General features: G+C 35.1%; 1 protein-coding gene across 1 annotated transcript in view; it reads left to right on the forward strand.

Annotated features, from left to right (window-relative positions):
• Positions 1-22163, forward strand: part of SPATA16 (spermatogenesis associated 16) — a 245846-nt gene that overhangs the window by 31929 nt on the left and 191754 nt on the right. Inside the window, 1 exon segment of the mRNA XM_055569023.1 lies at positions 18283-18428. Coding sequence (XP_055424998.1) covers positions 18283-18428 — 146 coding nt within the window.

The raw sequence follows: 22163 nt of genomic DNA on the forward strand, positions 1-22163 counted from the left end.
CTCCTAGGGGTTCCTGCTATTAGTTAGCATATAGACAGACAGGAGATGGGAAGTGTTGTCTTCATGTTAAACCTGAATTTCCCAAACAAGGTCAATACAGAAACTCACTTCCTATTTGTCTGGGTGAGTCTTTCCCTTTATTTTAGAAAAGGAAAACATTTTCACAGAGCCTTTAGGAGACTCTGATGTGAGGGTATTAGTTGGTGAAAGAGAAGGTAATCGTTCCCTTCTTATGCACTTGGACTGAGAGCCATCAAAGTAAGTTATCACCTGTTCTCACATCCCTTGAAATCTTGATTAGTTCTCTAGCAAAAGTACTCCTTCCATTATATCTCCCCACCAGCTCTGGGAAACAGCATGCCTGCTTTTATATTGAAACTTCAGTGGTTGTGCTTTAAATAAAGTTTTATCCTTGTATGGAGGAATGACTTGCATGTACTATATAAACTTTTTTTTCTCTGCAAAGACTCATAAATTATTGCTTAAATAGTCGCTTGAGGAATTCAGATCTTCTTATCATTGCTTTTATGCCTCTTTTTGCCTAAAATATTTAAAATTGAAGACCATACTATTTTTCCTAAGCTCCCACCCTTTCCACCATTTTTCAACTAGTCATGAGAGAGAGATGAAGTCTAATTTGTAACATGAACTATATACTTTAGTAATCAGAAAGCAAGCGTTGTAAACAAAACAGCTCAGAAGGAAACATTCAAAGATAGGGGAAACACACTAAATTTGAAATGAGAAGAAATATTTTTAGTTTCTTCATCGTCTATTTATGAACCATGTGACCTTAGGCAGGTCACTAGATTTCTCTGAATCTTAATTTTATCACCCACAAACTGGCAGTCAGTGGCTGCCTGACCTTCTTAGAGCTTCGGTGAAGAGAAAATAAGACAATAATGGTTACACACACCAGTATTCTTGCCTGGAGAATTCCATGGAAAACGGAGCCTGGCAAGTTACAGTCCATGAGGCTGCAAAGAGTCGGATGCGACTGAGTGATTAACACTTTCACTTTCATAAAGGTTTATATAAATTGCAAAGCCCCATGAAAATATTTTTAGTAGTATAGAATTAACCATTCAGCTCCTCTCCAGAAACTCTCTTGAAAGGTTCCAAAGAGTTTGCTGCCCCTTGGAACTGGGGACCATGCACTGCCTGTCATATTCACCATGCCAGAACATCACAGACCACATAATCATTCTTTTGACATTAGAATATATTGATAAGAAAGGGATTATGCAGAAACATACTGACATTTTACCTCAAAGATAGTGAATCATTTTCCTTTATCCTATTTTTAAAAGCAAACTCTTAAAAAGTCACAATGTTAATTAATACAGTCCCTTTATCCACATAATATAACATATTCTTCAAACGTTTTACTATCTATGACTGGCCGTAAAGTCTCAGATATTTAAAATAATTTTTTTTTCATTTATAACATTCTATAAAAATTTTATGTGTAAAAAAATATTTCCTACTGAGCTAAAACTGTCCCAGTCTCATGGGTGTTTTTTAAAAAGTGTTATTCTCCATAGCACAACATCAAGTTGTTAGTTTAAACTTATGTTCTGAGAAGTAAAGAAGGAAAATAAGCATTGGTATTGATAATGTAAAACAAAAGAAAACAGAAAAACAAACTTAATACTAATTAGATTTTTATATCTAATATAACAGAAAGGACTAAATGACCCCAGAATACCATTATTCCTGAGCCTAAAAAAAAAATCTCTTGACATCTACAAACAGTAAGTTCCAGTGTGCTTTAAATATGTACACAAACACCTCTGAAATGCTTAAAAAGAGAATTTTAAAAGACAGTGAGACATGCTTAAATCTGACTAATGTAATAGTAACATGAGTAACATATAAACTGAAATAGAGTATATTAGCTCACATCAATAATAAAATTACATTGCCTTCAGATCAGATGTGCTAACCTGGCTTCTTCCTCTCCTCAAATTCTTTTTAGAAACATTTATCTCAAAATTGGAGCATTAACCAGATGCCAGCCCCACTTGAACTTAGAAGAAAGAAAGATGGAAGTTGCCTTAGGATAGCATTTCCCAAAATGAACTTCACAAAATTCTGTGCTTCAAGATGTTCTTTTTTTAAAAAAATTAGTTTGTTGCAGGAAAGGGATTCTACGGTCAAATAAGTTTGTGAAATACTGTTTGCCATATCTTCCTCTTAGATATTTGCAGTATATATTAGTATGTTAAGTAGTTTTAGTACCTCTCCAGTTAGGCTTATCAGTAGCTTATTTGACCTGAGAAATGTTTTTAATGCAACAACTCCTTAAATTTCTGTGGAACATACAATCTCAGAACTGTTTCTATCCTGAAAGAACTTCAGCGTTACTGGAAGAAAAGGAAGACACCGGTGGTAGTAAAGACCTAAACTTTTATTTTGTGTCACACCCCACATGGCACACCTTCACATGAGTATGTGTGGTTGAAGAATTTGGAAAAGAAATTCTTAGGGAAATAAATATATTTCTCTGCTTGCAGTAGATTAAATTATTTGTTCCAATTCTTCACCCCACCCCCACCCAATCATACATTATTCATCCATATCCTAGCCATGGCCTCAGCCCTTGCCGTTGGGCATGGCCATGTGACTTTCTTTGGCCAACAGGATGCTAGTGGACCTGAAGCAATTGAGACTTTCAATGTGCTTGTCCAGTTGTCTTGCTCTCTTCCACTCCTGCTTTTTCCATGAGAAGATCATGTCTCAGACAGCTGCTGTTACAAGTCATAGTTAACTCAGAGTTAACTACCAAGCTGAACACTGCCTAGAATGGCCAATCTTAGCCAACCTATAGATGTGTGGACAGAAAATAACTGCATATTGCCAGTGAGTTTAGGGGTGCTTTTTTCCTACTGTGTGTTCATAGAGTTTGCTCCAAAATAATTAAAACTGCTATAAATGTTCATAATAGCTAAAAGAGAACATAAGAATGAAATCAAGTAATGTTTAATAGGGCAATGAATTTGTAGATTATTGTTTCATTAATTCCTTTTACTCTTAAATTCTTGAAAATGATGTCCTGTCAAAAGCAGGTAATTGTTTGGTATCTCACTTCTCTTAGTATGGTTATCCCGACATTTTTAAATATATACTCCCAGATAACCCAGCTCTCCCCCACTTAAACAAAATGAGGTAATGAAAAACATTTAATTGATATGAATATAAATTTTAAAAGAAATACAACTGCAGATTAATAAAGACCAAAGATTCCACAAAACCCCAATTATTATCAAATGTCCTCAAAATATTAATTTTAGTTTTACAGCTATTCAGCAAAGAGGATGAAGGAGTAGCTCAAAAGCTCCCCTGCTGACGGAACTAGTCACTCTGACATGACAACCTACAGTCCAGTAGGCCCTCACTGTACCAGCAAGGCCTTCATCCCTAGACACCAGCAAAGACCTGTGATCTTGGCAAGAATTGTGCTCTTTTTCTCCCTAGAGAAACTCCACCATCTCTTTTCTTCATTCAAGTACATAATCTAGTCCTTCTTCTCTCCACTTTTACATGTTCCAGCCTCCTCTGCTTCTAGAATTAGTGAACTGTCTATAAAATGGGTAATAATAGGAATTCAGTGATTCTTATATGTAAAAGTGCCTTGCTGCTGCTAAGTTGCTTCAGTCATGTCCGACTCTTTATGACCCCATAGATGGCAGCCCACCAGGCTCCCCTGTCCCTGAGATTCTCCAGGCAAGAATACTGGAGTGGGTTGCCATTTCCTTCTCCAATGCATGAAAGTGAAAAGTGAAAGTGAAGTCGTTCAGTTGTGTCCGACTCCTAGCGACCCCATGGACTGCAGCTGACCAGGCTCCTCCATCCATGGGATTTTCCAGGCAAGAGTACTGGAGTGGGGTGCCATTGCCTTCTCCAAAAGTGCCTTACCTGTTGCTTAATAACTTTTGATCTATCTCTTTCTTTCCCTGCCTATATTAACTATCTTCCCATTTCCTTAGTGGTAATCCAGTGAGGTACAGATACATGGATAGATAGATACATACATATATAGATATTTAGAGATCACTGGACTGGTATATATATCTGTCTCACTGCATGTATGAATATGAATTAAGTAGTTGTAAAAAGAAACTGGACTGGAATGGGTGAATTTAACTCAGATGAACATTATATCTACTACTGAGGGCAGGAATCCCTTAAAAGAAATGGAGTAGCCATCATGGTCAACAAAAGAGTCCAAAATGCAGTACTTGGATACAATCTCAAAAATGACGGAATGATCTCTGTTGGTTTCCAAGGCAAACCATTCAATATCACAGTAATCCAAGTCTATGCCCCAACCAGTAATGCTGAAGAAGCTGAAGTTGAACGGTTCTATAAAGACCTTCAAGACCTCTTAGAACTAACACCCAAAAAAGCTGTCCTTTTCATTATGGGGCTGCTGCTGCTGCTAAGTCACTTCAGTCGTGTTCGACTCTGTGCGACCCCATAGACGGCAGCCCACCAGGCTCCCCCATCCCTGGGATTCTCCAGGCAAGAACACTGGAGTGGGTTGCCATTGCCTTCTCCAATGCACGAAAGTGAAAAGTGAAAGGGAAGTTGCTCAGTCGTGTCCGACTCCTAGCGACCCCATGGACTACAGCCCACCAGGCCCCTCTGTCCGTGGGATTTTCCAAGCAAGAGTACTGGAGTGCGTTGCCATTGCCTTCTCCGCATTATAGGGGACTGGAATGCAAAAGTAGGAAGTCAAGAAACACCTGGAGTAACAAGCAAATTTGGCCTTGGAATATGGAATGTAGCAGGGCAAAGTCTAATAGAGTTTTGCCAAGAGAATGCATTGGTCATAGCAAACACCCTCTTCCAACAACACAAGAGAAGACTCTACACATGGACATCACCAGATGGTCAACACCGAAATCAGATTGATTATATTCTTTGCAGCCAAAGATGGAGAAGCTCTATACAGTCAGCAAAAACAAGACCGGGAGCTGACTGTGGCTCAGATCATGAACTCCTTATTGCCAAATTCAGACTTAAATTGAAGACAATACGGAAAACCATTAGACCATTCAGGTATGACCTAAATCAAATCCCTTATGATTATACAGTGGAAGTGAGAAATAGACTTAAGGGACTAGATCTGATAGATAGAGTGCCTGATGAACTATGGACAGGTTTGTGACATTGTACAGAAGACAGAGATGAAGACCATCCCCATAGAAAAGAAATGCAAAAAAGCAAAACGACTGTCTGGGAAGGCCTTACAAATAGCTGTGAAAAAAAGAGAAGTGAAAAGCAAAGGAAAAAAGGAAAGATATAAGCATCTGAATGCAGAGTACCAAAGAATAGCAAGAAGAGATAAGAAAGCCTTCCTCAGTGATCAATGCAAAGAAATAGAGGAAAACAACAGAATGGGAAAGACTAGAGATCTTGTCAAGAAAATTAGAGATACCAAGGGAACATTTCATGCAAAGATGGGCTCGATCAAGGACAGAAATGGTATGGACCTAACAAAAGAAGAAGATATTAAGAAGAGGTGGCAAGAATACACAGAAGAACTGTACAAAAAAGATCTTCACGACCCACATAATCATGATGGTGTGATCACTGACCTAGAGCCAGACATGACTAAGTGACTTCACTTTCACTTTTCACTTTCATGCATTGGAGAAGGCAATGGCAACCCACTCCAGTGTTCTTGCCTGGAGAATCCCAGGGACGGGGGAGCCTGGGTGTTCTTTGGAAGGAATGATGCTAAAGCTGAAACTCCAGTACTTTGGCCACCTCATGTGAAGAGTTGACTCATTGGAAAAGACTCTGATGCTGGGAGTGATTGGGGGCAGGAGGTGAAGGGGACGACAGAGGATGAGATGACTGGATGGCATCACCGACTCGATGGACATGAGTTTGGGTAAACTTCGGGAGTTCGTGATGGACAGGGAGGCCTGGCATGCTGCAATTCATGGGGTCGCAAAGACTAGGACACAACTGAGCGACTGAACTGAACCCAACTGAAGTAAGAAACTAGCACTAATGATAACTGTTAAGATTCACATTTGTCCTTCTAGGTATGACTGTGACTCATTAATGGCCAGCCAAGGAAAATGCTATCTAAAAAATATAGAATCTAGGTGACATGACAGACCTGGATTTAAAACATAGTTTTAGAACTTACTGTCAAATAAGTTAGTACCCTCTCTTCAGCCAAGTTCCTTACCTGAAAATTAGGAGTAAAGTATTTAATAAGATATCATCAATAAAAGACAATATTGAGTGCAATACTATATGAACTTAGCACAATGCCAAACACACAGTCAACACTCAATAACTGCTGGCTATTATAATTACTGTACTAGAGCTGACTTTGTATGTGATAATACATTTACTTTATAATATAAATAATACCTTGAAACAAGCATGCTATTAACATTATCTTCATTTTAAAATTGCTATCTTTATGAGCTAAAATTCCTGGGCAAGAAGGAAGATTTATTATATTAATTCATTTCACTCCTGCCATATTTCTAATCTGCTTTGCACATCAGATAGCTGGAGTTTAGGGGTATCCCTGAAAAAAACCCTGAAGGTTAATGTGTATCATTTACATGCTTCAGAGCATAAGCAAATTACTGGCTGGTCAGATCAAGGTGAAACACAGTAGAAGGAACCCACTGTGGCCACACCTCTATTTGAAGGCTACTTGAAAGGGGGGAAAAAAAAAGATTGAAGCATAGCTATTTTAACAAATAGGAGTAGGAGTGATTAATTACTTTTTACTGTCATTCAACAGCATGTCACCCAGGGAGTAACCTCATTTCTCCAATTCCCATAAATTTAATAGAGGTCACATCTTGGCCTACTTGGCTGAAAAGCACTGCTCCTAAAACCCTGATGGTACTTTTAAGTTCAGTGATGTGTGAACATAATTCTCTGCATCTCTCAGCCCCACATACTCTCTCTCTCCCAGGGAGACACTTTAGTAGATCTATGTGGCACTATGTGGAACGTTACAAGGGATGAGCTCTCTGATTCATTCCTCTTTCATGTAATAGGATGAGAGAAAATTTAAAACCAGTGAGTGTTATTCTATGGTGTAAAGATTCTTTCTAGTCTGTTAACAGAGTATAAAAAGATATTTATTAAAATTGAAAACTATTAGTTATGAGACCTTTGCAGTATGAACATTTAGCTTGGTATCTAAAAAGAGACTGTGAAGATCCCATTGACATATTGGCAGGATAGGATGGTGGTTAGCTCTTGTGCCTAAAGCCCATCCTTCTATATGCATTAATCCACAGGAAGATCATTGCAAAGGTCTGCCAGGCACCAGGTAGGATTTTCAAAAAACAAAGCCTCAAGGAAGAACAGATGATAAAAAGCAGACTATCACCTATATCTACTGCATGCCCAACTCAGAGACACAGGGCCTTTTGCAGCTAGAATGCCAGAAGTTCCCCACTGTGTTCAAGGACTTATTTCTGGGGCTCTCAGTGCTATTTCATCCCTTAATTCCACTATTAGTACTCTCTTTTTATATCTATGCGTAAATGTCAATCCTTTCAACATTTAGGAAATGGAAATTGATAAGCAATGGTTTATGTCCCCTTGAGATATGAATGAGAAGAGGTAGTAAAAGAAAGAGCAGTGAATTCTAGAGGTTGAAGTTTGTTTTTGTTTTTTTCTCCTTACGATTCTCCAGGCAAAGGAAGTTCTATATGTAAGTTCCAATAGTACCAAGGTGAGCTGCAAGGAGAACCAAGCAGCTACCAACTCAATCTCTAGTATTTGGTTTGGACCAATCTCTTGTGCAGTCAGGCCTTAGAAAAGATTCTACACGGTAAAAAAAAAGGGAAGCATTAAACTCAGATGGAGTACTGAACTCACATTTTCCAATAGAAAAACCACTGGAAGTTTACATGAGAAGTTCTACTGAATGGCTAACAAGGGTGCTAGGTACTAACAATTAAAAAAAAATAAAGTATTTAACAGAATAATTTAGGACAAGGAGGCTGATGTGGAGGAAAGAGAACTTTCCATCAATTTTAGCCCCTGGGAAAACCACTAGATTTCTTTTGGCATACATTTTTTTTTTTTTTTAAACACAGTGTATAAGTTTCAAGATGTTATCATTATAATTCCGCATCCCTATACTCTATAAAATGGTAACCAGCACAAGTCTGTTTACCATCCATTATCATGCAGTTGACTTTCTCCCCCCATAGGTTTCAGTATTTGTCAAATGGGACAAACTTTTATCTACTTTATGGAGATACTAAAAAGTTACATGTAGTTATATACAAGAAAAAGTCTCAGAAATTATAAGCATTCATTAGTAATGAAGTCTTTAAAGTCTTTCCTATTTTCAATATTGTCCTCTCTATTTCAGATCTGATACTATCACTTATTCTTTACATATTTCTTCTAGTTTAAAATTTATGCTACAATTTAATTCTCAATTTCTTAATAATTTTATTTTCTTCAAATCCCTATCTCACTGTTTCAAAATAACAAATGAATACTACCTTTTCAAATTATCTTATATATTTGGATTGAAGGGAAGATCTTCAGAATTCAACATTAGGCTTTCCAGCCTCTTAATCTTTGGCTTTATTCCTTCTATACCACTTTTTTTCTCAAAGGTTTGTCCCATGTAGTGAAGAAGGGTCCCTCAGCGTTCAGTTCCTGCAGTCATAACACCTGTACCTTGAAAAAGACTACCACATGGAGTAGGAGGCAATTCTTTAGACAAGTTCAAATTTGTAGGATGGGGAAAGAAGGGCAGAACATGCAAGAACTCTAGGCACCCATGACTGATTTCATAAAAATAAACAAGAGAAAGAATAAGAGCATAAAAGACAAATGGTAAAGGGTCTGACAAATGGTAAATAATCCACAAATGATGAAATATAAATGACTAACAAATATGCAAAATGGTCTAGTCTTACAAGTAACCAAGAAAAGCAAGTGGTAACATTTTAAAGAATAAGAAGCACACACTTTCTTAAAGAGCTGTTGGCAAAAAAAAAAAAAAAAATAGATGGAAATAAAAGCTGTGAATTTTTTTTCCTAAGTAAAGCACACAACACACTTCTATATGAAAAAGCTAAAATAAATGAGTTAAGTATTAATTAAAGATGTTAGTTTTTTTAAAAAGTACAGAGAAACAAAACAAAATCCCTTAGGAAAGTAGAAGGAAAAAATAACAAAGCCAACATAAAAACCAAAGCAATGAATTAGGAAGAAGAATATGAAAATTAATGAATTAATCTAAAAGTATGTTGGTTTTAAGAAAACAAAATCAAGTCCCTGCAATTCCAATTAAGAAACAGAAAACAGAACTATATAGTACTGAGAGCGAAAAAAAGAATGACACCACTGCTACATGGCATTTAAGATATTCTAAGAATATAATATTCTTCACTATAATGACAGATTTTAGAGTCTGAATGAAACATAATTTTCTAAGAAAATATAAATTAACAAAATTAATACAAAACATTGAAAACCTACACATAACAATAATCAAATTAAAAAAAAAAGGAGGTTAAAAAAGCTGGGCTGAAATTTTTTAAACTATTTCCAAGTGTTCCAGAGTACTGAAAAAGATGGGAATCTTTCCAATTTGTTTTATATGGCCAGCATAAGCCTGACACTAAAGCGTGGTACACATAACTCAAAATAAATTATATATTTGGAAAAAATCTAATTAAATATACACTGCTGCTGCTAAGTCGCTTCAGTCGTGTCCGACTCGGTGCAACCCCAGAGACGCAGCCCACCAGGCTCTGCCATCCCTGGGATTCTCCAGGCAAGAACACTGGAGTGAGTTGCCATTTCCTTCTCCAATGCAGGAAAGTGAAAAGTGAGAGTGAAGTCGTTCAGTCGTGTCTGATTCTCAGCGACCCCATGGACTGCAGCCTATCAGACTCCTCCGCCCATGGGATCTTCCAGGCAAAGGCACTGGAGTGGGATCCTATTGCCTTCTCCAAAATATACACTATATGAATAAAATAAATCTATATGAATTAGAATATCTCAATTGTAAAATGAATAAAATTCATGAAGTGTATACATAGACATGCCCAATACATATGAGAGCTTTCTTTAATAATCTTTGTTGCCCATATGATTAGCAAAGAATAGATTAAAGCGTTGCTAATATCTAGTATGCATGAGGATATAGGAAAAACAAGAAAGACACTTTGTTGGCAAAAGTATAAGACTTTTCTGGAAAGCACTTTCATGTTGTATATTTTCTAAAATATGCTTTTTGGGATTGTAATGTCTATGCCTGACTTGGCAATTCATGCAATTCATATAATGTAAGAGGACATTATAACAGATAGAATATGAAAATTTAGAAGTGATCAAATGTTGAACAAAGATGTATACACAAGGCTATTCAATGTATATTATTTATGACATTAAGAACTCTCAAGTCTCTGGAGAAATTTCTCATTAGGAAAAATATTAAATCAGGATCTAGTAAAATTATGCAGCCATTGAAAAATGGCATAAATTTATATTTATTAATGCCCAAGATATATTCAAAGAAAGAAACATAATACTGTGGATAATGAATAATATCATTATTGTAAATGGAAGGATAAAGACGTAGACAGATGATTGATCAATAGATAGAAAGCTAGGTAAGATGGAGATATCCACACCAATATCTAACATTTAAGAATGGTCATTTTTATATCATGAAATTGTGAATTGTTTTCTCTTCATAATTTCTTAATTATCTGAATTTTTAACAATTTAGTAAAGTTCTTTTCATTATCTGTGGCAAAGAACCAATTCTCTTCGGTTTTGTCCCAATCTGTTGCAGACTGATATTTTAATAAATAGAGTAAAAAAAAATTACTAGAAAAAAAGAAGGGAAATAAGACACAAAAGTACAAAGCTAGCAAAGAGAGATAAGAAAGCCTCCTTAAGTGAACAATGCAAAGAATAGAGGGAAAATAATAGAATGGGAAAGACTAGATATCTTCAAGAAAATTAAGAGATACCAAAGGAACATTTCATGCAAAGATGGGCACAATAATGGACAGAAACAGCAAAAATCTAACAGAAGCAAAAGAGATTAACAAGAGGTGGCAAAGAAAAAAAAATAAAAAAAAAAGAAGAGGTGGCAAGAATACACAGAAGAACTGTACAAAAATCTTAAAGACTTGGATAATCACAATGGTGTGGTCACTCACCAAAAGCCAGATATCCTAGAGTGTGAAATCAAGTGGGCCTTAGGAAGCATCACTACAAACAAAGCTAGTGGAGGTGGTGGAATTCCAGCTGAGCTATTTCAAACCGTGTAAAATGATGCTGTTAAAGCGCTGCACTCAATATGCCAGCAAATTTGGAAAACTCAACAATGACCACGGGACTGGAAAAGGTCAGTTTTCATTCCAATTGCAAAGAAGGGCAATACCAAGGAATGTTTTAACTACCTTATAACTGCACTCGTTTCACATGCTAGCAAGATAATGCTCAAAATTCTTTAAGCTAGTCTTTAGCAGTATGTGAACTAAGAACTTCCAGATGAACAAGCTGTATTTAGCAAAGGCAGAAGAACCAGAGATCAAATTACCAACATTGTTTGGATCACAGAAAAAAACAAGAAAATTCCAGAAAAACATCTCCTTCATTGACTACATGAAATCCTTTATCTGTGAGGGTCACAACAAACTGTGGAAAATTCTTGAAGAGATGAAAATATCAGACCACCTTACCGACCTCCTGAGAAACCTGTATGCAGGTCAAGAAGCAACAGTTAGAACTGGACATGGAACAGTGGACTGGTTCAAAATTGGGAAAGGAGCATGTGAAAGCTGTACACTGTCACTCTGCTTATTTAACTTATATGCAGAGTACATCATGCCAAATCCTAGGCTGATGAATAACAAGCTGGAATCTAGATTGCCAGGAGAAATATCAACAACCTCAGATATGCAGATAATACTACTCTAATGGCAGAAGGCAAAGAGGAACTAAATAGCCTCTTGATGAAGTTGAAAGAGGAGAGTGACAAAGCTGGCTTAAAACTCAACATTTGGAAAACTAAGATCATTGCATCCAGCCCCATCACTTCATGGCAAACAGATGGGGAAAAAATGGAAACAATAGCATAATTTATTTTCTTGGGCTTGAAAATCACTGCTAACAGTGATTGCAGCCATGAAATTAAAAGACATTTGCTCCTTGGAAGAAGAGATATGACCATTTGAAACCATGAAAAGATATGACCATGGCATTGAAACATGTAAACTATCATGTATGAAACGAGTTGCCAGTCCAGGTTCGATGCACGATACTGGATGCTTGGGGCTGGTGCACTGGGACGACCCAGAGGGATGGAATGGGGAGGGAGGAGGGAGGAGGGTTCAGGATGGGGAACACATGTATACCTGTGGCGGATTCATCTTGATATTTGGCAAAACTAATACAATTATGTAAAGTTTAAAAATAAAATAAAATTAAAAAAAAAAAAGAAAAGATATGACCAACCTACATAGCATATCAAAAAGCAGAGACATCACTTTGCCAACAAAGATTCATATAGTCAGAGCCATGTTTTTTTCAGTAATCATGTATGGATGTGAGAGTTGGACTATAAAGAAGACTGTGCCCCAAAGAACTGATACTTTCAAATTGTGCTGGAAAAGACTCTTGAGAGTCCTTTGGACTGCAAGGAGATCCAACCAGTCCATCCTGAATAAAATCAGTCCTGAATATTCATTGGAAGGACTGATGCTGAAGCTGAAACTCCTATACTTTGGCCACCTGATGCAAAGAACTTTTCCAATGGAAAAGACCCTGATGCTGGGAAAGCTTGAAGGCAGGAGGAGAAGGGGACAACAGAGGATGAGATGATTGGATGGCATCACCGACTGAATGGACATGAGTTTGAGCAGACTCTGGGAGCTAGGGAAGGACAGGGAAACCTGAAGTGCTGCAGTCCATGAGGTTGCAAAGAGTCGGACATGACTTAGTGACTGAACAACAGCAATTTTATTATAATTCAACAGATACAATATTTCTCTATCAAAGTACTGTGAAAGTTTCTAAATGCTTGCTCTGTGTTTTTGTGCATCAGTAGCTCTTGAAGTGTCACCATGTAGCACTGACGTAGTGATTAAACACACAGACTCCAGGGCCAGACATCTAGGTGTAAATTCAAATTACTAATACTGTAACCTGAGAAGATTACACTCCAAACTTCAGTTTCCTCGTCTGTAAGATGAGTAATGAAAGATATGCACTGAATATTTGTCCCTCCAAAATGCATTTGTTGAAACCTAATTCCATATGGGAGGGATTGGGGGCAGGAGGAGAAGGGGACAACAGAGGATGAGATGGCTGGATGGCATCACTGACTCGATGGACGTGAGTCTCAGTGAACTCCAGAGTTGGTGATGGACAGGGAGGCCTGGCGTGCTACGATTCATGGGGTCGCAAAGAGTCAGACACAACTGAGCGACTGATCTGATCTGATCTGAATCCCATATGTGATGGTATTTGGAGGTGGGGACTTTGGGAAGTGATTAGGTGTCTTGAAGGTGGAGCCCTCTTGAAGAGGATTTTTTCCCTTATAAAAGAGACTCCCCCCCCCCCAAAAAAAAGGAGACTCTCAGTGAGCTCTCTGGTTCTCTTTCTGCTATAAACATTATTCATGTATGGATTTCTCTGTGAACTGAAGTCTTCATTTCTCTGGAATAAGTGCCCAGTGTGTATTAGTTGAGTTCTACAGTAGTCACATGTTTAGTTTATTAAGCAACTGCCATACTGTTTTCATCACTGGCTGTACCATTTTACATTCCCATCAGCAAAGTGTGAGTGATCCAACTCGTCACCATTTTGATGTTATTACTACTTTTTAGCCATTCTACTAGGTGATATCTCACTGTAGTTTTAAATTACATTTCTTTGGGCTAATGATGTCAAACAATAAACACGTTGAACATCTTTTTATGAGCCTATTCATCATCGGCATGTTCTCTTCAGAGAAAACTCTGTTCATGTCTTTGCTCACTTTCCAACTGGATTCTTTTTTTTTTTTTTTACTGTTGAATTTTCAGTGATTTTCCAGGGCAGCTGAGCAAAATATGTTGACTGCATTCGATTGGTTAATGATGTTGTGCAAATCATCAGGATCTTTGCTGACTTACTTTCTAATATTTCTATCACTTGCTGAGAGTAAGAATATCAAAATATCCAACTATAATTATAACATGAGTAATGTTTTAGATTTTAATTAAAAACATAAAAATAAAACTATTTAAAAAGATGGGACTATTAAATACAATTATAATTTATTATAAAAATATGAAAATTATGTTAGGAAATATGCAAGAAATTAATGGCAATTAGATGTGGCAATAGAGTTATGGGTAACTTACTCTCCATCTTTTTTTTTTTCTTTTGATAATTTCCTGGACAATTAAATAGCTTAAAAAATTTCCAATTGAATGATATATACTGTAATTTGTAGATAATTGATAGCTAAAATAATGCCTCATTTTTAAAGATTTATTGTTCTTTCCTAGATCTGCAAGGATCACTCAAAATTATGTCGAATATGGTGGGCAAACAGTCATCATACAATATTCTATTAAGTGAGAATCTATTAGCAAAATCAATCTTACTAATGATGATACTAATTAAAGAAAAATGTGTGGTTGTATTTTTAAGAATTTAATCTTGGTTTTTTTCTGCTATTATTGGGCTTTCTGTTATTTTTATCTGTGTTTTAAAACAAACTTTGAAATTCCATTGTACCACAATTTCTGAAAATAGGTTTGATATTTATTTCTTAAAACAACTTTGAAATACCTTAGAAAAAGGTTTTATAACTTTTTATAAACTTTTAATAACTGAAGTATTATCAGGCTATTTTCAGAAAACTATCAAATATATTTGTAAAGTATGTATTTTTTGTTAAAATTTTAGCCTGTGATTTTAATTTACTACTGAAATTTACTATTAAATTTTGAAATTTTAATATCCAGTTTCTCATGAAAACAACAACTATACCCATAAGAGTTTTTACTTCATTTTTCCTAAAAAATTATGCTTTTAACTTGTCCATGCTTCTTTTTAAAACAAAAATTTCACACCTAATTTTTGTTTTATAATTCAAAGTCTTCTCATTAATTTACTATATTAGGTAGTTTAAAACTTTTTATTAACTTGTTTCCATGACTTTTTTCACAAAAAGCTAAAGTGTATAGCTTTAGACAAATGCAACTTGAAATAAGTCACCCTTCCTGCATGCAAATAAATACATCTCATATTAAAGTCCTTCATCTTCTAGAGAATTCACTTGTTACTCTTCACAAATGACTACCTGAAATTGTAAAATTCAACAAAATATCTGAAATGTCCTTTATAATCCTGATACCTGTACTTTGTCTATATTTTCTATATTTCTACCTTTAACATCAACATATTTGTAACAATTTGCCTTACTGCAAAGCATATTTCAAAGAAACATCACTTTAGCAAACAAATAAGGTAACCTTTAATAAAATCAGAAAGTTCTGTATCTTATAGTACTTGATTGATAAATCACGATCACCACAAATATACAGGCTGCGTGTTTTTCCATTTTAATGTGAACTGAAAAATTATTATTGTCTTTCCTTGCTTACAGTTTGGTTTCATAAAGTATGCACTCTGGAGCGTTAAGATTGATCATTTTATTCCTTTTTTTGGCCTTGAAACTCATAGAAGTAGAGACTATAGCAAACATTAGATCAGGCACTTATTTTTCACTTTCTTTCAATGTTCACAGACAAAGTCTTAATGTTATTAAACTTGAAGGTCAGCTTCCTTTTGCCATGTAGAATCTGAATGTCCTTGTGGAATTCACTACCCTAATGGCCCCTGTATTCATCCTACAAAAAGTATGCCTGAGAAAGGAGCTATATCTGCTCTATCACACCTGATACTAACAAAGAGGAGGAAGGGGCAAAGGACATATACAACGTGGGGCTTGTTTCCTTTATGTTTAAGATTTTAAACAAACAGGCTTCTCTGTCCCTGGAATTCTCCAGGCAAAAATACTGGGGTGGGTAGCCATTCCCTTCTCCAGGGGATCTTTCTGACCCAGGGATCAAACCTAGGTCTCCTGCATTACAGGTGAATTCTTTGCCATCTGAGCCACCAGGGAAGCCCAAGATTTTATGTGAAAAAAATCCATGAGGTTTGAGCATTTAAAATTTGGGGGAAATATGCTGATTTAATTTAAAGGATAAAACTACTCAAGAAAGTCTAGAATTTTAATACAATGATATGCTAACAAATGATACTACATAATTTCTACTTCTGTTGTTTTCCACTGACTTTATAAAAAGCTGTGTTATCCAAAAACATTTTTTCTTCCTAAACAACCATTATTTTAGGTATCTCAGGATCATATAGGATCAGACTGGTATAAGAAGAGAGTTGCTGTCTCCAGCTATCATGTTCAAACTATAACACTTTCTTAAACTATATTTTAAAGTCTGTTTACAACCACACTGACATTTGTGAGGTCATACTCTCAGGAATAGTTACTAAATCACTGTTAAATACTTTGTCTCTTTTATTATGAATTTTATCAGGTGATCTTTATAAAGCATGGAAACAGCCTTGACTAAGGTCATTTACAAATACTTTGTATCTTCCATAAAAGTCTTTGTTCCCCCACCTTGCCAAATAATTGAGAAATGTATTCTGAGGATACATGGATAGAAGTTGACTCTTTTATGAAGGGCAATTAGAGGGGGAAAAACCTTTATGTCTGATTCTGTGTACATAGTTGTATGGGAAAATGAATATTAGATTATAAAGAGCTCTCATAATAAGAAAAAGATTAAAACATCAATGGAAATAGGCAAGAATGCAAAAACAGGAATTTACACAGAACTAAAAATAGCCAAAATTTATTAAAAAGACCTATTAAATAAAACCAATTTAATTAGACCAAATTAAAATGTTAGGGTAGTATTTTTTGTCTGACGATTACTAGTAATTAATAAATATTTATTGACTGAATGTATGTAGTAAAAAATGTATCCCATCAAATTGGAAAAGACTTTTTAAAATGATATGAATTATTATAGTTGACAGAATATCTAGGTAGTACCAGGTAACTACCAGTTCAAACAAAGGATGTAAAACATCTAGATTTTCCTTCAGCTTATAGTTGTTGGATAAAATTAAGAAGAGAAACACATTTTAGAACAGAATAAACCCACTCTCAACCTATTTGCACTTTAAAAAATAGACAATAATGTTAATGTAAATGGCAAGGCAGCCTCAACTTAATCTATAAAAGAAAATTAGTTTAAATAACATTTTTTAAAAAACAGGATTTAGAATACAAGAAATCTTACACAGAGATATATACAAATAGGTACTAATCCTCAAATGTTACTATCCCTGGTGAGAAAAGCATACAGGAGATAAAAATAGCAAATAGCAATAGCAAAAATATAAAAATAGCAAAGAAGCAGATATTCTGACTAAGGTCACTAAGTGGTGGTGGAGTCTCTCCTCCCCCATCAGCCTTGATTCTAGGGAACAGTAGAAAACTCTAAGGGGGAAAAAAAAGTACCAATCTATCCTTGTCATATTATTGATACTTCTTAATGTTTGGGGTTCTCTCCCCAAAATCAATTATTTTCTTCCTCTACAGTTTATCTATGGTGCCCAGAAACCATTGACTTCCTGGAATTTTTATTAAGAATTCCACATTCTTGCCATGTTTTTCAGATACTGTGGCCTCTGCCAATAAATTCTAATATATTTTCACTTCTTTTCTTTCAATAACATCCTAGAGAATATGATTCAGACTCAAATTAATCACCAATCATGTTAATGGCTCCTAGGAGTTTACTTCCGATACCCCTTATTATATTAAATCAAACTTGATAGTGTGCTACATTATTGCTTAGCTGGGTTTTCATAAAAGCACTGGTATTTAATATGATTTATACCTGGTTTTCTGTTAATATCTCTGCTTATTGTGTGCTTTATTTTTAAAATAGACGTTCTTAGCTAATGACACCCCTTTAAAATATATCATACTTTAAAAATATTTTACAGGAAGCATTTTACAATAAAATGTGTTACTTATAGTCACTTAATAGTGAACAGGAATAATTTATTTAATTTACAATCAACATGTTAATATTTTACTTGTTTGGAAAAGTGTGTGTATATATTATGTTTCGTTTATTTAAAAGATCAATTATTTGTCAAGATGATTAGAAAATTTAAAGCATTATATTTATTTTTCTTTTAAAGCTTTGCAGCAAAGGGGCAGTTCTGGGAAAACCATTTGAAGCATCTGCTGAAGATATAGCTAGTGTGGCAAGTTTCATTGAGACAAAGCTTGTTGCATGCTATCTGCGAATGAGGAAACCCGACCTTGCCCTGAATCATGCGCACAGGTAAAATGAAGGGTTAATAACTGCAAGTAAGTACTATCCATGCAAGCAGAGGGTATAATGTGAGCTTGTAGGATTAACTTAGATTCCATTGAAATGTAATCACAAAATTAAACCATCTCTTTATTACTTGATTTATGTTAAGCTAGACAATCATCCTATCCTTGTCATAGAGATCACAAAGGGCATCTCAAAACCTAAGGGAAGAAATAAACCCATAATTAACTATCATAAAGCGGACAAAATAAAAAGGCAGGCAACTGCAGTAGCAAATGACTACAGGAACAAAGGAGGGATCGAATAAGGTTAAGTAAGGGGTGAGAAGGATGAGAAAGATTTCCAAAACTGACTGAGATACAAAGAATGGTAGAAAGAAATTCCAGCTATGAACCATGAGCAAAGACACCGAAGTTTATGGCTTATTTGGTGATAACATAACTGATTCAAAGGATGTTATGAAGGGGCAAGTGTGACAGCTGTCCAAAGGTATGAATCACCTTTTTATCATTGTCCTTAAAGATTTCGTTTATATATTTCTATCCTCTTCAGAACTCTATATTAGCTTTTGGTTTCCTAGAATCCTCAAGGTTACCCAGCCCTATCTCTTTTTCTATAAAAATGTCCTCTCCTATGTCTTGTTCCCTAAAGGCCTTGATCTTATCATGGGCAGTATTCAGTTTAATCTACCACAAAGATAAAGTGATTATGTTACATCTTTTAAATAGCTCTTTTCTTCGAATTATGATGCCTCTATACCTCCTTGCCTTATTTAGAGCAATTTACCTAAAACTTTAGTCTTGTTCATTCTCTGAGCTCATACATCCTGGATTTCTTTTGGACACAAATAACAAAACTAATAACATGAAAACATAATGCCTTCCCTGTTAATAACCAGTAAGAAACATAACCATCAATTGTATTAAGACTCATTATGTGAGCAGGAGATCTGCCAATGTGCTAAAACTCTTTTATAACTCTATATCCACAATGATATAGAAGTTCCACCAGATATTCTTAACAGCTCTATGGAGACCTCAAACTTATAAGCTTAAGTTTGACATCAAGGACCTGCTGACAACAAAATCACTTTGAAATTTCTAAGATAACCTGCTGGAAAGAAACTTTTTGCTTTAAATAAACTGCAGAACCTAAACACAGATTCTCTTCGATACCAAAGAAAATTTGACTCTATATTTTCTGGAAACACCTTATGCAACCTTAGTTTCCAAAGCCAATATCAGGACATATGGTTACATGGGAAGAATTTCATTTCATTTCCATTTGAAAGGGCCAATATTGGAAATGTAATGTATACTTCAGTATGTTAAAATATTGGAATTTCTGAGCCACTTAGGTGACTTGTAAGCATAATAAAATATTTGAAATTGGGAATAGCCCAGAAAAGCTATAGGCATATGTAAACAATAATGAATTGAGATGCACCTGAAAGTAATTATTTATCACCTTGTCCATGGTTTTCACTACACATATGAAGTGCCTTTAACATTGCCTACATATTAATCAAAATGTCTCCTGGATATTAGACTGGTTTGATGGATTTTCAAATCATTTTTATAATCATAAAAAAATTTTAAATGGCATGATCATGCCAAAATTCAATTCAGTTTATAAAAATAACTTAATGAACATTAATCAAAATAGTACTATAAGAAACAATAAAATGCTATGGTTCCTAAGGATGCAAGGATTAATTTCAAAATGGTTCACTATTTAGACTTTGAAACTTTCGTTTTAAAACTAAGAGTGCCCTTTCAAGTCCTTGAAAATTACTGAGGGGAGGGTATACAATATAAAGATGAAAAGTAAAATGATCTTCCCTATTATGCTAGGATTAACTTCTGTATCCTTTTTATTCTATTGTAAAATAATTTTTGCTTCTAAGTTGAACATTAACTAAGAAATGGAAATCAATAGAGGTTAAATAGTGAATTCATACAATTAATTATGCACTAAGTGAAATAAATCATTTTTCTAGGCTTGTCATATTGCAGAACTACAGAAATCAGTTATATGATTCTAATATTAAAATGTTTTTCAAGATCTCAGATTTTTAAAATAGAATCTAAAACATAAATATATTTCTCAAAATAAATAATCAGGATATTCAGTCTATAAATAGCTTATAACCATTAGTTATACACTGAATGCAGAATCTTTCTTTTGTATTATTACCACACTGTGATGGTTGATACTAATCATGGATCAAAATTAAAATATTCCCTTTTTGCATTTATTTGCATTCCTGAAGCATCCTTTCTTTAATTTTATGTAAATTGTGAGGCCTACTGCATATCTTTAGATTTGTTAATACAGAAATTAGCTTGAAAACCATCATGTAGTTTTGCTTTTGATAAAAATAAGTGCATATTGTTTTGTCATGTAGAAGACTACAAGAACCATAACTGTATGGTTTTAGGTTCAACAAAGATACATTTTGAAATTAATTAGCTGAGTATTGCCATTTAAAATATGCTAATAAGTAATACAAAGGTTTTGAAAAAAAAAGTGGAAGTATTTGTTGTTCAGTCATGTCCAATCCTTTGTGACCTCAAGGACTGTAGCTTGCCATGTTCCTCTGTCCATGGGATTTCCTAGGCAAGAATGCCAAAGCAGGTTACAATTTCCTTCTCCAGGTGATCTTCTCCACCAGGGATTGAACCTTGGTCCCCTTCATTGCAGGCAGATTCTTTTACCGAGACACAGGGAAGACAACAAAGGCTTTAGAAACAACTATTAGCAAGTTTTTCTTTTTTAAATAACATATCCAAAGCACCATATTTGGATGTCATTTTTTTTTTAACTTCAAACCAAAGTCATGCCTACACTCACCAATTGAACATATCAACTCTGTGCTCACTTTATCAAACTATTGTCATTGTTTGTCAGTGGTGTCTTGATCATTCCTGAGACTGATTTCTAATTACTGCTATCTTATCAAGAATGGAATCCTTCTATAAGTCTTTCTTCTCATATAATTATATGTTGATGTGTATAATTCTAAAGATTCTAATAATACATATCACCTTTTTTGCCTACTTCCCATCTTTATTTTTTTTTTTTTTTTTTTACTTCCCATCTTTAGACTGATGTTGTTTATGCTGTAGAATTTTTCTTTTTTGGCCTTTTTAAAAAATTAATTTATTTTTTATTGAAGGATAATTACAGAATTTTATTGTTTTCTGTCAAACCTCAATATAAAACAGCCATAGGTATACATATATCTCATCCCTTTTGAACTTCCCTCCCATCTCCCTCCCCATCCCACCCCTCTAGGTTGATACAGAGCCCCCATTTTTGATTTTCCTTAGCCATGGGGAGCCTGGTGGGCTGCTGTCTATGGGGTCCCACAGAGTTGGACTCAACTGAGTGACTTAGTAGCAGCAGCAGCAGCAGCCATACTATGCTGTAGAATTTTGATGCCACTAGGTGGCAGACAAGATGAAGTCGAAAATAGCAAATATGTAGAAAAAAATCCTCTTTTCAAAATTGTTTTATAATTCTCTCATCTATGTTCATTCATTCAACAATTATTTATTGAATGCTAACCAAGAGCCTGTGCTAGGCAGTGGGGTAGCAGTTGTAAACAGGAATTGTGTTGTTTGTATACATTAGAAGAGGTAGCAAAGTTTAAAAAACAAATGTCAATAAATATGAGAAAAAAGAGTGTGATAAATGCAACTAAGGTAGTAAATATAATTTCACATTGCAGAAGCAGCA

This window comes from Bubalus kerabau, chromosome 2 (genome assembly GCF_029407905.1).
Source record: "Bubalus kerabau isolate K-KA32 ecotype Philippines breed swamp buffalo chromosome 2, PCC_UOA_SB_1v2, whole genome shotgun sequence".
NCBI lineage: Eukaryota > Metazoa > Chordata > Mammalia > Artiodactyla > Bovidae > Bubalus > Bubalus kerabau.